The sequence below is a fragment of the Danio aesculapii genome, chromosome 7 (assembly GCF_903798145.1).
Source record: "Danio aesculapii chromosome 7, fDanAes4.1, whole genome shotgun sequence".
NCBI classification, from domain to species: domain Eukaryota; kingdom Metazoa; phylum Chordata; class Actinopteri; order Cypriniformes; family Danionidae; genus Danio; species Danio aesculapii.
The window spans coordinates 30,271,599-30,285,213 of record NC_079441.1 but is presented as its reverse complement, the minus strand read 5'-3'; the positions used below and the strand labels follow the sequence as shown (position 1 = coordinate 30,285,213).

At 37.1% G+C, this 13,615-nt stretch overlaps 1 protein-coding gene across 1 annotated transcript in view; it reads left to right on the top strand.

Moving 5' to 3' along the window:
* Positions 1-3,051: 3,051 nt before the first annotated feature.
* Positions 3,052-13,615, top strand: part of igdcc4 (immunoglobulin superfamily, DCC subclass, member 4) — a 123,511-nt gene continuing 112,947 nt past the window's right edge. The window contains exon 1 of the mRNA XM_056461598.1: positions 3,052-3,418. Within this exon, the coding sequence (XP_056317573.1) occupies positions 3,352-3,418 (67 nt within the window). The 5' untranslated portion in view covers positions 3,052-3,351. The remainder of the gene's footprint in view (positions 3,419-13,615) is intronic.

Genomic DNA, 13,615 nt, shown 5'->3' with positions numbered 1-13,615 from the left:
GGATTAAACAAGATGATTAGACATTTAAAAAAGCGAGCGATTGCTCCACATTTTAAATTTCTGTCCAGAGAGGTCATGTTTTGATCCTCGGTTGGTCTTACGCAGTCAAGTGATGTGATTTTGTAGGCCAGAGTTCACCAAGCTTGAACTTTAGAACGCAGCAAACTGCGAAACTTGTCGCACGAGCTTACGTTTTCAGTCTGACGCATTCATGTGTGTATAAATGGAAGTCTATGGGGAGAAAGGTCCAGTGTGACCGCAGCTTTAGGCTTTCTAAAACATCCTTGCAGGTGTGTTGAGGCAAGTTGGAGCCAAAATCTGCAGAACCAAGTTTGGACATCCCTGCTGTACATAGTTAGTTTGCGAACTTGTTTTTATGTGTGAATTTATTGCTGTTTACATTAAGAACATAAAGATTTCTTTAAAAAATAAAATATATAAAGTATACTTTAGATATTTTATGTATTCTATATATATATTTATTTATTTAAATAATTTTTAACATGGTTTATTTTTCGAAAATGCTAGGACCCCATACCTGAAAATGCTAAGGGCCCCCAAATCACTAAGTCCGCCCCTGACGGGCCCTGATTTCAAAGCAACCACAATGCAAGGGCAACACATTTGCCCACAGTGGAGTAGCGTTTTAAAGTCATATTATAAAGCAGATGTGCCTTTTATGCACTCACATTATTGTGGTGAAAACTTTATATACATTGGTAAGAGATTGTGCACACAAAGAATCATTCAAGAGCACAGAAATTTGCTTTTGACCCCTGCCCTGTGAATTGTAAAAGCTTCGCTACACTTAAAGCTGCATTATATTTCTCACAGCTTCACTATAGTGATGTTGAATGTCGATTATTCACAAACATAATCTCTCTCTTTCTCTCTCTCTAACTCATTTATTAAAATTCATTCAATTACAGAAAGGTTAATCTTATTGTACTATATTTTCACTTCAGAATATGAACTGCAGCTAAACTTAGAGTGAAGCAGAACAATTTATAAGTTTAAGTGTGTTCAGCAGACATTCACTACAGCTTTTAACTTAACCATGCTGTAAAATGATCATGGTACACAGATATCCAGTCCTGACTAGGGTGAATGTAAACAAGTGGAACGAAAAAATCAATTATGGTCAAAAGATCACAACTTTGCCTTAAGACTTACAGTATAAATAATGATTTTGTTCCTTTGTCATTGAAGATTTGACATAATTTCATACATTTATTGTAGTGGAATATTCTTAAGGCACATAGGCCAATTCACAGTGCATCAACAAACACATTCATTTGGTTTCACTTGTTTTACATTTCAATAGTTCAAACATAGCTGATGATTCATAATAAAGCATGTTTGACATGCTGTCCTGGGAAATAGCCCTGAGCCCTGAATATATGCTGCATATCCCGTTTGAAGGGTGAAAGGGGAGTTTGAGCTCAGGTAGGTCTCGAGAACTCTCCTGCTTGTAAACGTGTTAGGAGTAGTTAAGAGATATAGCTGTCTTATGATGCCATTTTGGATTAGTCAATTTACCTATAATGTATGTCTTTGGACAGTGGGAGGAAACCGGGGAACCCGGGGAAAACCCAGGCGAACATGGGGAGAACATGCAATAATTGGCCAATTGGCCCGGTAAGGGCTCAAACCAGTGACGTTCTTGCTGTGAGGCAACAGTGCTACTGCTAACCACTGGGCTGCCCTGGAGAAGGTGGAGGAATAGGGGTGGAAGGGGGGATTTTTCAAGATGAAGATGACTGAAGTGAAAATCTCTGGTTATAGTGAGTTACTGATTGGCCCAATATGTGAAGCTGATGCGGGACCAGTCGTGATCAATCATAAGCATGTGATCCTCTCGAAATTCGTTTATAAATAAACCGCACTTGTTGGGTCTTGTAGTCTGGGAACTGACATATTGTAATCTGGTAAATATTGCCATTAGTTGGTGTCTGTTGGTGTAGAACCTTTTTTCCATGGATTCCGAACAAATGCTGAGAGTCTGCTGAGAGTTTGTGATTCCCAGTTTGTAAACTCCTGCTTTTGTGGGTCATAATAGCTCTTTAAAAGTAATAATTCTGAAGTCGCAACTTTCATGACCATTTCATTTTCTTTGATAATGCAAATAGCTTTTTTCCATTATAAAGAAACTAAACATGTTTGATAGGGTTCCATAGATAGATAGATAGATAGATAGATAGATAGATAGATAGATAGATAGATAGATAGATAGATAGATAGATAGATAGATAGATAGATAGATAGATAGATAGATAGATAGATAGATAGATATGGACAGTACAATATAAAAACAAATCTAAACAAAACATTCTTTTAACATTTGTAAATATACATAATTCACAGACCATTTATCTGAGAAAGAGTGTGTGGAAACACAGTCAGATATATATGAGTTGTTTACCCCAGTGCTGTCCCCTGCGGCTCTGGTTGAGCTGACCCTAGTTAGCTGTTTGTGTTCAGAGACAGTGAGGGTCTCGTGCACATGGCTGTGTCAGTGGCCAGGGACAGGGATCCTCAGCCTGTAGGAGCACATGACACTGAGGCACATGTGATCTCTCGCCCCCTCAGACACCAGGAGACAAGAATCCTCTCTCAGCTCATTTGAAGGTCATGGCATAGAGGGGTCCAGCCACCCTAATGTGTGTATGAGTGTGTGTGTTTTACACAATCTTTGACTGGCTTCTATGAAGAAGTGAATGTTATTTATATTGTTATAATGTAACAATGGATTTTGCCTGCCTCGTGGACCTTTAAAATATGTAAACATATAAATGTAGGGACTTATTTGTAATGTGGGCGAGCTATAGTAACATTTCAGCCCATCAAATTAAAACTAGAAGCGAAATGTGAAGCTGTAAATTAGTCGGTGTGTTTTGATTTAACGTTGTGTCGTGAATTTGGCGCAGCGCGTTCGCAGGTTACAGGAAACTAGCGTGGAGCCGTGTACACGGAAAAGGGGGTGTGTGAGGATACTGGCAGCGTTTCATGCAGCTCCAGTGGACACCTAAAGCGGGACTCGCTGGTGTGTGCGTGCGTGTGTGCGTAAAGAGAGCTAACACACACACACACACTCTCACACACTTAACATTTGGACACAACATGGCGATGAGGCGCCGAGAGACACGACGACTCTTCCCCGACTAACACGACCACGTTATGTACATAGGTTGGGGAAGCGCGCGACAGGGAAATAATTACGTGAAATTACGCGCAACTAATTAAACCTGAAGAGATCTTTCCCCTCTCCGAATTCCATTATATGCATGTAGCTGTAGCGGTCATATAAAGCAAGCACTGCTTTACCCCGCTGCTGGAAATCAAACGCTGTACATGGCGGTGGAGAATATCTTGTTCTTCTGTCTACTTTCTCTGGGTTACTGTGGATTATCCGTGCAAGGTAATACAAGCTAAATCTAACAGCCAGTGCGATGCCTTTTTAAGTTGTGTTTGTGTCTGTTCGCTCGTGTCTGTGTATTTCTTTGTATCTGTCAGGATAAGCGAGTAGAGGGGCTGGAGAGAGGAATCGTGCACCTTGCTTGTTGCAGCGTTGTGGAGCTTTTTTACTTTTTCTTGCAAACAGGCTGCTATTTACGCTGAAGTACGGGATTTATTTTTGGACTCAACTTTTTTGTCACATCCGAGCCTCACTTTTGTAAGCAATATTATGCGCGCATAAAGTAACGGGTTGGTTAATTTGACTTAAAAATGATCAAACGATATTAGAGCAAATAGATTAGAGACAAAATAAAACAAGGCAGTGTTTGCTCTGAGGGGCGTATATTGAGTAGGGGGTGATTTTATAGGTTCATCAGGATTTGTACCAAAGTAACCTTTGACTTTAGTAATAGTGGACTTTAAAGATGGTTTGCTAGAATCTCATATGTTGACACTTTGTAGCCCTTAGTGGACTTCAAAGTGGGGTTAGGGCATATTTAAAAAGTCATATTAATAGTTACAATTTTACATATTACCAAAACTAAACATATTACCTCGTGTATTTAATTACCTCATTATATTTATTTATTTATAGCTCATTAAAAGTTGAATTGGTTACAATTTAATGACACTGTAAATGAGATTTAAAAAGTAGAAATTAATTATCCACTTTTCAACAGATTATTAATCTAAAATCTAATGCACATAGAGTATAAAAATGGTCAAATATAGTAGACTGGTTAAATAAAAGCAAGTCAAGCTTAAACAAACGAAGCCGAGTAGGTTTTTTGTTTGTTAAACGACCAAAGTGCTTTTGACAGTAGATGTGAAGGAGGTCGGGTGGAAGAGAAAGATATTATGAATGGCTTCACACTTAATTTAAAAGAACATGTATATATTTTACTTCATATTAAAGTCAGCTTTAAAATATTGGCCAGAATTTTCTTAAGAATGCCAATGGCTACATGAAAATCAATAGCTTTGTGGTAGCTACTTTCGTCGGCCGCTAGGGGCATTGGTCCGAAATACCCCCGAAATTGACCCCCCTGAAAGGCATTGTGTGATTCGGAACCTTTTAAAAATAAGACTTAAATTGAGTGACAGAAATATCACCGAGCGTGTTTGTTACCGCTTGCTTAATTTGACTTGTAAATCAAATATTTATATAATTTAATATTTAAAACAAGGCTTTGATACCAATACTTTTAAGGTAATCTTGTGGCATATATTTATTGGACAGTATGGCAATGAGATCAAAGGCAGCAGAAATGTTGATGTGGCTCGTGAAGGCTGAGCGCTGTTCAGTGCAGGAGCCTCGGGCAGGAATCAGCCACTCGCATTCAGTCACAGGCGCTGGAGGAAAAAAAGGGGTGGGGAGTGGTCAGGGCGACTTATCCAAAGACTATACACCTTATTTACATAACAAAGAAGAGCACTGAAACACATGGGCACCTCCTGGCACCCAGAGATGCCCTACGTTTCACCGATGTCCGCTGGGAAGAATAAACGGCAACCATAGCGGTCAAAACACAGTGTCATCTTTGAGCTCCGTTAACGATTTTAGTGCCAGTGCAGATTATTTACAGCGGGGCGGAACCTACAGTGATCAATTGCATTCAAACTCCGTGCTCGGACTACTGTAGGGTGCTCTGTTTCCCTGCCTTTTTATTAACGTTTTTAAGTTATTAGCATCATGTGTATTCATTTTAGTTAGTATTAGACATATTTTAAAATACAACTTGTGGTTCTCATCCAAAGTTGTTGTTTTTTTTTGACAGATGATTGTCATTTATCTTTAGTTAGCAGCTCACTATTATCTTCATACAGCATGGTGATTGTCCTATATTTGTCACTATTAAGATAAATGCATGTGCCCTGCGGATTTGCATGCTAGACCTGTAGATTATGCTTGGCTGGTTTATGAAGTAACTATCTGTTCTCTCTGATAGCTACTGGGGTTGTTTTCGTGGTCATATTGTTATATATAAGATAATAATACAATTCCCTTATAATAACACATGGAAACCTCTGTTTTTTATTTTCTGTGGTAGAAATTATAATCCGTGCTCTTAAAGGAAAAGTGTCCTTCAATAGATTGCTGTTAAGTTATTAAATGTTTGCACTAATGTATTGCTGTCTCTTTCGGTTTGTGCTGGATGAGAAAAATAGACAGGAAAAAATTAAGATCTAATTTTGCCCATTTACCTTTCGTTGCCCCTAGTCAATGGCTACTTAGGTTGTTTAACTCTGAAATCTCCCATTACTAGTTGTAAACAAACCATAATGCTTGTCATATTAAATATTATTCGTCCCTGTAGGTCGGTAGTGGGTTCAGCGATGGGTGACGGTGTTTGGTAAGAGTGCCTGGCACAGAGATTTCACAGATGTGCACTCATTCTCTGCAAGTGAGTGTTGCAACACAAAATGTCCAAAAAAAATTTAAATAATAAATTAAAAATATCTCCAACTGATCACACAGAGGGATATTTTTGGTCCTTAATTTCTCACACTCATGTTGTTCTGAGCCTTTATGACCTTTTTAGGATATTATAAAAGTTTATATTTAGATGTTTTGTTTACCTTAGACTTCCATATTATGGACAAATCAAATCATTTTTCAAATATTTTATGTTCCACACAACATAGAAAGTTAAGCAGATTCGGAATCACAGGAGATTCAGTAAACTATGACAGAATTCAACATTTTGAATGAACAATTTCTTTATGCTAAGCCACATAACTAAAATCCCAGAATAGTTCATGAAGGGGAAAACTTCTAATGGAATTTGAAGTCTTGTTGAAGTCAAACTTGTCTTGGGAAAAGCCAAATAGTCATATACATTTTAGATCTTCTGAAAGTCCTAAATCTTCTTTTATGGCATTAAATGTGGCAACATGGTAGCTCAGTGGTTAGCACTGTCACCTCACAGCAAGAAGGTCGCTGGTTCGAGTCCAGGCTGGGCCAGTAGGCAATGCTGTGTGGAGCTTTCATGGTCTCCTGTTGCTTGCGTGGGTTTTCTCCAGGTGCTCCGGTTTATCCAAATTGGATAAACAAAAGTGGTCGTAGTGTATGCGTGTGTGTGTAAATGTGAGAGTGTATAGGTGTTTTCCAGCACTGGGTTGCAGCTAGAAGGGCATGCACTGCGTAAGACATATGATGGAATAGTTGGCAGTAGGCATGGGATGATAATCGTTTCAAGGTATAACATAGTTTGGAAAAGTCAAGGTTTGAAAACCGCAAAATTGTTCTGCTACACTGTTCGCATGGTATATGTAAGATATTTTTTTACATGTTACAGTATCTCCAGCAGAAAATAAATCCAAATATGCCTTTTTCAAGTTAAACTAATGAAGACAGCAGAAGTCAATGATTTATTTTAATTATTTAGCCCAACATGTTTACTGCTCCAAGATATTTACACATTTTTTTTCTAAAATATGCAATTTATTGTGTTCAGAGGGGAAAAGTTTTTTTTTTTTTTTTTTTTACCCAGACCTTTTAAAAAGAACTTTTTATTTATTTTAGAGCAGTAACCACAATGCTGTCATACTGTGATATTATTATCTAAGGTTACATGGTCAGAATCTTATACCGCTCCATACTTAGTTGGTAGTTCATTCCGCTGTGGCAACCCCTGATAAATAAGGAACTAAACTGAAACAAAATAAGTGAATGAAATTTGACTAAACCACTAACTGCTAGTTATAATCTTCAGCGTTTAACTGAACGTTATTGTTTTAGCGTCAGCTTTCCATAGACCACAGGTTAAATGCCTGCATGAAGGCACAAAAAATGGGAAACGCTTCCGGAGTTTTCAAGTTTTGATCCCATCAGCTGTTGTGGCATCAATCCCCTAATGGATAAAGAAAGCCGTCGTCTTTACACTTGTGCCGCTGAGCGCTTATCATGATTGACTAACTACAAAACTGTAAGAAGTATGTGGATTTCAGGGCACAGACTCTTGTTGAATTTACACCACATTCTTGAATTAATGATTTATTGGTTGTATGCAGGTATATCATTTCCAGTATGTCAACTTTTATATTTTCACAACCTTAATCATGACGCTGAACAAAAAGATATGAGATTGGTTTCATTTGTAAGCATGGCCCCTCGGGTGGTCTTTGGCCATGTGAAAGCTGCAATGGACTCTAGACCTGTCCTTAGTCTGAAGGTCTGCTTACACGAGATTATAGTTGTTGTTGGAAATGAAAATCAGCTGAAATGCTGACTCGAGCACCTGTGGTTTATGATAACAAAAGAAATCAGAGAAGTTTTGGGACTTCCATTATGGACAGGCGGTGATGTGGAGGAGTGCAATATTTTGACAGGTGTCACCGCAAGAGATGCTCTAAGCAAATACATTAATGGAAGAAGGGATGAGTGGTGGAGCAAATAGATCTTTTGTCAGAGTAAGTTAAAGTTTTTATTTTTGTTTTTGTTTTTAGATAGATCAGGTTGATTTTTGTATTTTTTATTTTTTTTGTGAAAGCCATGAATAAAGCATTCTTGTTTTCTTGCTGCTACTGTTTCCTCCTGTCCAGTAAGATATGTTCCCAAGGCTTTCCTGGGGTTGTGTGTCTGGTTTACTGAGAGAAAGAGAGATGGGTATGGAGAGACGTTTATGTGTGTTGGTAAGTAATGCTAAAGAATCATTAGGGTGATTAAGGGAGATCTATGGGCCCTATCATACACCCAGCGCAAAATATTCAGACCAGCGCAACCCTAATTTTCATGTTTTGCACCACTGTGTTTAAACAGTAAATCCATTTGTGCCGCTTTGTGGACTCATGGGCATGCTGGTCTAAAGTAGAGGTGTGTTAAGGCGCATCGTTGGCGCGTTGCTATTTTGAAGAACTAAAATACACCCTGCCCTTAACCATCTAAAAGCAGGTCTACAGCTAAACACAAATATCTTTACAAATAAAAAATAAAGGATTAAAATATTACAAAAATTATAATTTTCTACATAAATATAAAAACCACTACTTCCATGTCTAATCCCTGGGGGCTTTTTCAGTTTATTTATGACAATTCACATTTGTGTAATTATTATTATTATTATTATTATTATTATTAGTAGTAGTAGTATTATTATTATTAGTATTATTTATTATATGCATATTTATAATTGTTTTAATAAAAACAAGTTTAGATTTGTTCACCTGTCAGGTTTTGGAGACTTATGCATCACCATATGGGGCATAAGAATAGGACGTGTGCTTTGATATAACTGGATATAATTTTTTTATTTTATTTTTTTACCATACTTCTATTATTGTTCATTTATTCATTTTCTGGAAATTAGAACTGAATTTAGAAATAGTTTTGAAACAAATATTTGTGCTTAACAAACTAAATTAAATATGTAGGCTAATGGATGTCTTCAGTGGAGTGTGTACAACATCGTTTCTCGACTCCATGAAAGTAAAGGTAAAGAGTAAAATTAAAGTAAAGAGAAGGTAAAAAGGCAGATTGAAGGAGGCTCGATCTTTATCTTCGAACAGATGCTCTGCTTAGCTGTTTTCTCGCTAGTGAAGCGTTCAGTTTTTCATTTACAAAGTCTGCCATGTAAATGGCTAATGCGCCATGGCATGATGCAATTGACTCTTAAAGGGAATGGGAGATGAGACTCTGACAGGGTATCCGTGGGGTCTTAAAAAGTATTCAAACGTCTTAAATCTCAAAAGCTAAATTTTAGGCCTTAAAAAGTAAAAGTAAATCTTAAATCTACTGAAATATTGTGTTGTAGGTCTTAAATCTTTTTATAACAGGTCTTAATTTTTCTTTGGTCATGTATAGCTACCCAATCTGGCCATTAACACCCGTCCAATCACCAACCATTCATCCCAATAAAACGTTTAACTTTTTATGGAAAAATAGCATTTAAGGATTTCCTTGCAGTAACATTTGCTTAAAAATTCTCCGTTTATTTACTGAGGATATTGACTTGACCTATATTTTTTATTATTAAATTATTATTGTTGTTGACTGAAGTAATTGACAGCTGTGTTTTGTTTATTTTTGGTAAGGCATATAGAGTTTGGAAATGGATAGATCTGAAAATTAATAAAAAAAAATATGCAAAGAAGATTATTAGTATTGTATTATTAAATTGTATAAATTTGTAATAATTTTTAGATAGGGCTAGTGAAAATATTTTCTAACTGGAATATTTAAAAAAAATCCTTAGCATGTAGCCCTGCATAAGTCTAAAATTTAATTCATAATGGTCTTCAAATGTCTTAAGTCTTAAATTTAACTAGATGAAACATGCAGAAACCATGCTCTGATTGGTTTAATGCAAATTATGCTCAAAACACACCCATAACTCATTAAGAGAATAAGCACAACCCTGTTAGACCATGTGCCATGGCGCAGAGCGTATTCTTTTGTCTTTCAAAAAACAAAAGTGGATTCTGACATGCTTTTAATGCTTTTGCGCTATTCGCTTTAGACTTTGCACCTAGATCGTTAAAATAGAGCCTATTCTTTCTCTTTCTCTCTATCCCTCCCTATCTCTCTCTGTCTCTCTCTATATATAAACGCTTTGCTTTTTCAAAAGAAATTACACACTAAAAAATATGTCAACTCTTGGTGAATAGGATAAAGAGTGGTGGGTGATGCACTTAGCAGGCTGCTCCTCTACTACTACCACCACTAAAAATGATGTTTTGCTTTCTCATGCAAAGCTTCCCGCCGTGCTGTCTAACATTCCAGCCTTCTCCTAGAAATCCATGTACAGCTGTCTGCTTTTAAAGATTTGCCAAAAAGAGATGGAAGCAGCGTTAAGGCCAGAGGGCATGTTTTACAGGGTCTGTCACATGGTCTCGCAGGCATGCTACTCCTACCCGTGATTCCCTGCTGCAGTGCTGCGCTCCATCCTGGGGGACTCGCCGTGTTTTCATCACCACATCAGCGCAACACGGTCTGTCTCGCAGAAAGGAAAGAGTTACTCTTTTTGTGCTCCATCGCATTTATTTTCAGCTTCATCACTGGATGTGCTGTGTAATCTTTCTCTAGCACTGCTGCAGCACTTCTGCCATTACCGGCATTAAGCATCCCTTCATGACCTCATTTTCCCTTTTCTTTAACAAGTCTTAATATTGTTTAATGCCCCTGAGAGGGATGAAGGGATTTTCAATAATTGCACACACTGTAGAGTGAAGCAGATGCTCTTGGAGTCACTGTAGTTATATTAATGTGCAGGCGTTAATGCTCACTCTCTCTGGTGATTCTTAAAGGGATATATTTTTTGTTTTGTTTTGAGGTGTACAACAACTCCCAGGCGTTCCGAGAATGTGTCAGTAAAGTTTTATCCCAAAAGACCACACAGATTATTTGTTATACCATGCTATAAATGCCTCTCCTTTGGGTGAAAGCCAAAACCCTTTTTTTGTGTGTGGCACTTTAAATGCAAATAAGCTGTTGCTTTCCGCCCTCTTTCCAGAAGAGGGTGGAGCCTTTACAGCTTGTGCCTCAGTTACTCCAGCAGTAACAAATGAAACCTCTACATGGGCTCTATTTTAACAATAGGTGCAAAGTCCAAAGCGCAGGACGCAAAAGCATTAAGGGCATGTCAGAATCCACTTTTGCTATTTTAAGGACGGAAAAATCCGCTTTGCGCCACGGCGCATGGTCTAACAGGATTGAGCTTATTCTCTTTATGAGGTATAGATGTGTTTTGAGAATAGACCAATCAGAGTCTCATCTCCCATTCCCTTTAAGAGTCAGTTGTGTCGCGCCATGGCGCATTTGCTATTTACATGGCAGACTTTGTAAGAGGAAACGACTGAACGCTTCACTAGCAAGAAAATAGTTAATCAGACCATATGCAGCGCGAGAATGAGAGATGAGCATCCTCATTCTTTACTTTCACCTTAACTGTCTTTCGTGGATAAGGAAACGTGTTGTGTGCAGACATCCATTAGCCTACATAATTAATTTTGTTTGTTAAGCTCACAGATTTGTTTCAAAACTATTTCTAAATTCAGTTCTAATTTCCAGCAAATAAATAATTGAACAATAACAACGAAGTGTGGTCAAAAAAACGAGTTATATCCAAATACAAATGCCATGTTCTATATGGTCTAAAACCTGATGGGTGGGCAAATCTAAGCTTGTTTTTAATAAAACAAATATAAATATGCATATAATAAATACTACTAATAATAACATTATACAAAAGCAAATTGTCATGAATAAACTGAAAAAAGCCCCCTGAGATGAAGGCATGAAGGCAGTGGTTTTTATATTTATGTAGAAAATGGTAATTTTAACATTTTTCATTTGTAAAGATATTTGCGTATTGCTGTACATCCTGTGTGTATTAGGCAATGTGTAAGCGAGGTGAACAACTAACGCGCTCTGCGCTGGACTTTAGACCTGCTCTCTATTTTAGTTCCTCAAAATAGCAAAGCGGCAGCAATGCACCTTAACACGCCTCCTTTTTTAGACCAGAACGCCTATGGGCGCACATATGAGCACAAAAATGCATTTGCTGTTTAAACAACAGGGTGCAAAACGTCAAAATGACACTTGCGTCGAGCTGAAACTTGCAAACAACAATTGCGCCTTGCGCCACATTTCGCCATGTGTATGATAGGGCTCCATGTTTTTAAAAGTCAGATTAAGCTTCTGATACTGGTTTCTGAGCACACAGACAGGAATCAATCACACAATACTGGCTCTCAGATGGCATGTTGCATCAATGTTGTTTGTGTCAATCAACTGTCAAACACTCTAATGCACACAAATACATTAAATTATCAGTAACGTTAACATAAGATAATGTTGCTCGAGGGTGGGAATGTTGGATATTGTGATGTGTGTGCTGCTGGAAGAAATCTTAAAAGTACAATCTAGGCAATTGAGAGGAACAGTGGTTACTGGTGTATATAATTCACTTTGCAGTGGACTTCTTGCATTTTTTTCATGCTCAAACATTAATATTACACACTAAAGAAACTTTAAAACACTATAGGAATACTTAAAGCTGAAGATATTGTTCAAAGAATCTCTTTTGTTATAAAATATCTATAGATGGGGTCAGAAGTATAAATCTGCTTTTACTTTTCTTTGGTTTGTCTAAGTTACTGCTAGATGACGCTCTAATGTGCAATGGAATGCACAAAAATCAAAATATTAATTATCGAGAGAAATATTTATATTTCTCATCTAATAAATGAGAAGAAAAGCAGTGCTTTTTAGTGTGTAGAATATGAATGTGGGAAAAAAAAGATTTAAGGACACTTTGTTTGAAGTTATAAACTGGTGTTAGTGAAAATGGCCTTTAACGTTTGCATGTGGTTACAGTCATCTTTTTGTCCCCATTGCAGCCTGTATCGGAGTAGTAATAGTAGCAGTAAACTTTATTGTCCTTGACAGGAAATTTGTTATGTGCATCACAATATTGCTGCAGACATTTCATAAAAACAAACAATAAAAACAATACAAAATACAGCCGTTACAATAATTATAATGCTAATTAAGATAAGCTATTTAAGATAAGATAAAAGATTTCTTATATTGGTTCAACCTACACTTAGGGACTCTATATCTCCTACCAGAGGGAAGCAGTTCATAATGTCCAAATAAAAAATGAGTTGGATCATTCAGAATCCCTTCCACCTGATTAATGACACAATTCTCATATAAAACTTAAAATAAATCAATCAATTAATTAAAATCATTTTAAAAAATAAAAAATTCATCATGCCCAATAATTTTCCATCCTGTCTTTAAGAGGTGCATCAACTTAGATTTACACTGTACCGATAGGTTGCCAAACCACACTGTCAAACCACGATAAGACCTGTCAGTTATGATTTATTTTCAACTTCAATCCTACCTTCAGTTATGAAATTTTTGTTTGGTTTCCTTTTTTTTTGGAGTTTTACAAGGTGTATGTCAATCTTTGAATGCTTTGTCATATATAGATATTTCTTAATCTTAATCGTATAAAGACACACATACACACTATATATGCATAAATGTTATGTTCTGGCTTTACTTGGAACCATTTCAATGCCAAACATGAAGACAAAAAAATTATTGCATTTTGGATTGCTTGCTTTGCTGGTCAGTGGTTAGGTGAATCATTTTCAGGAGAAGGAAGTGTGGGTTGTACAAGGAAGTTATTGATTATCCCACTTCCTG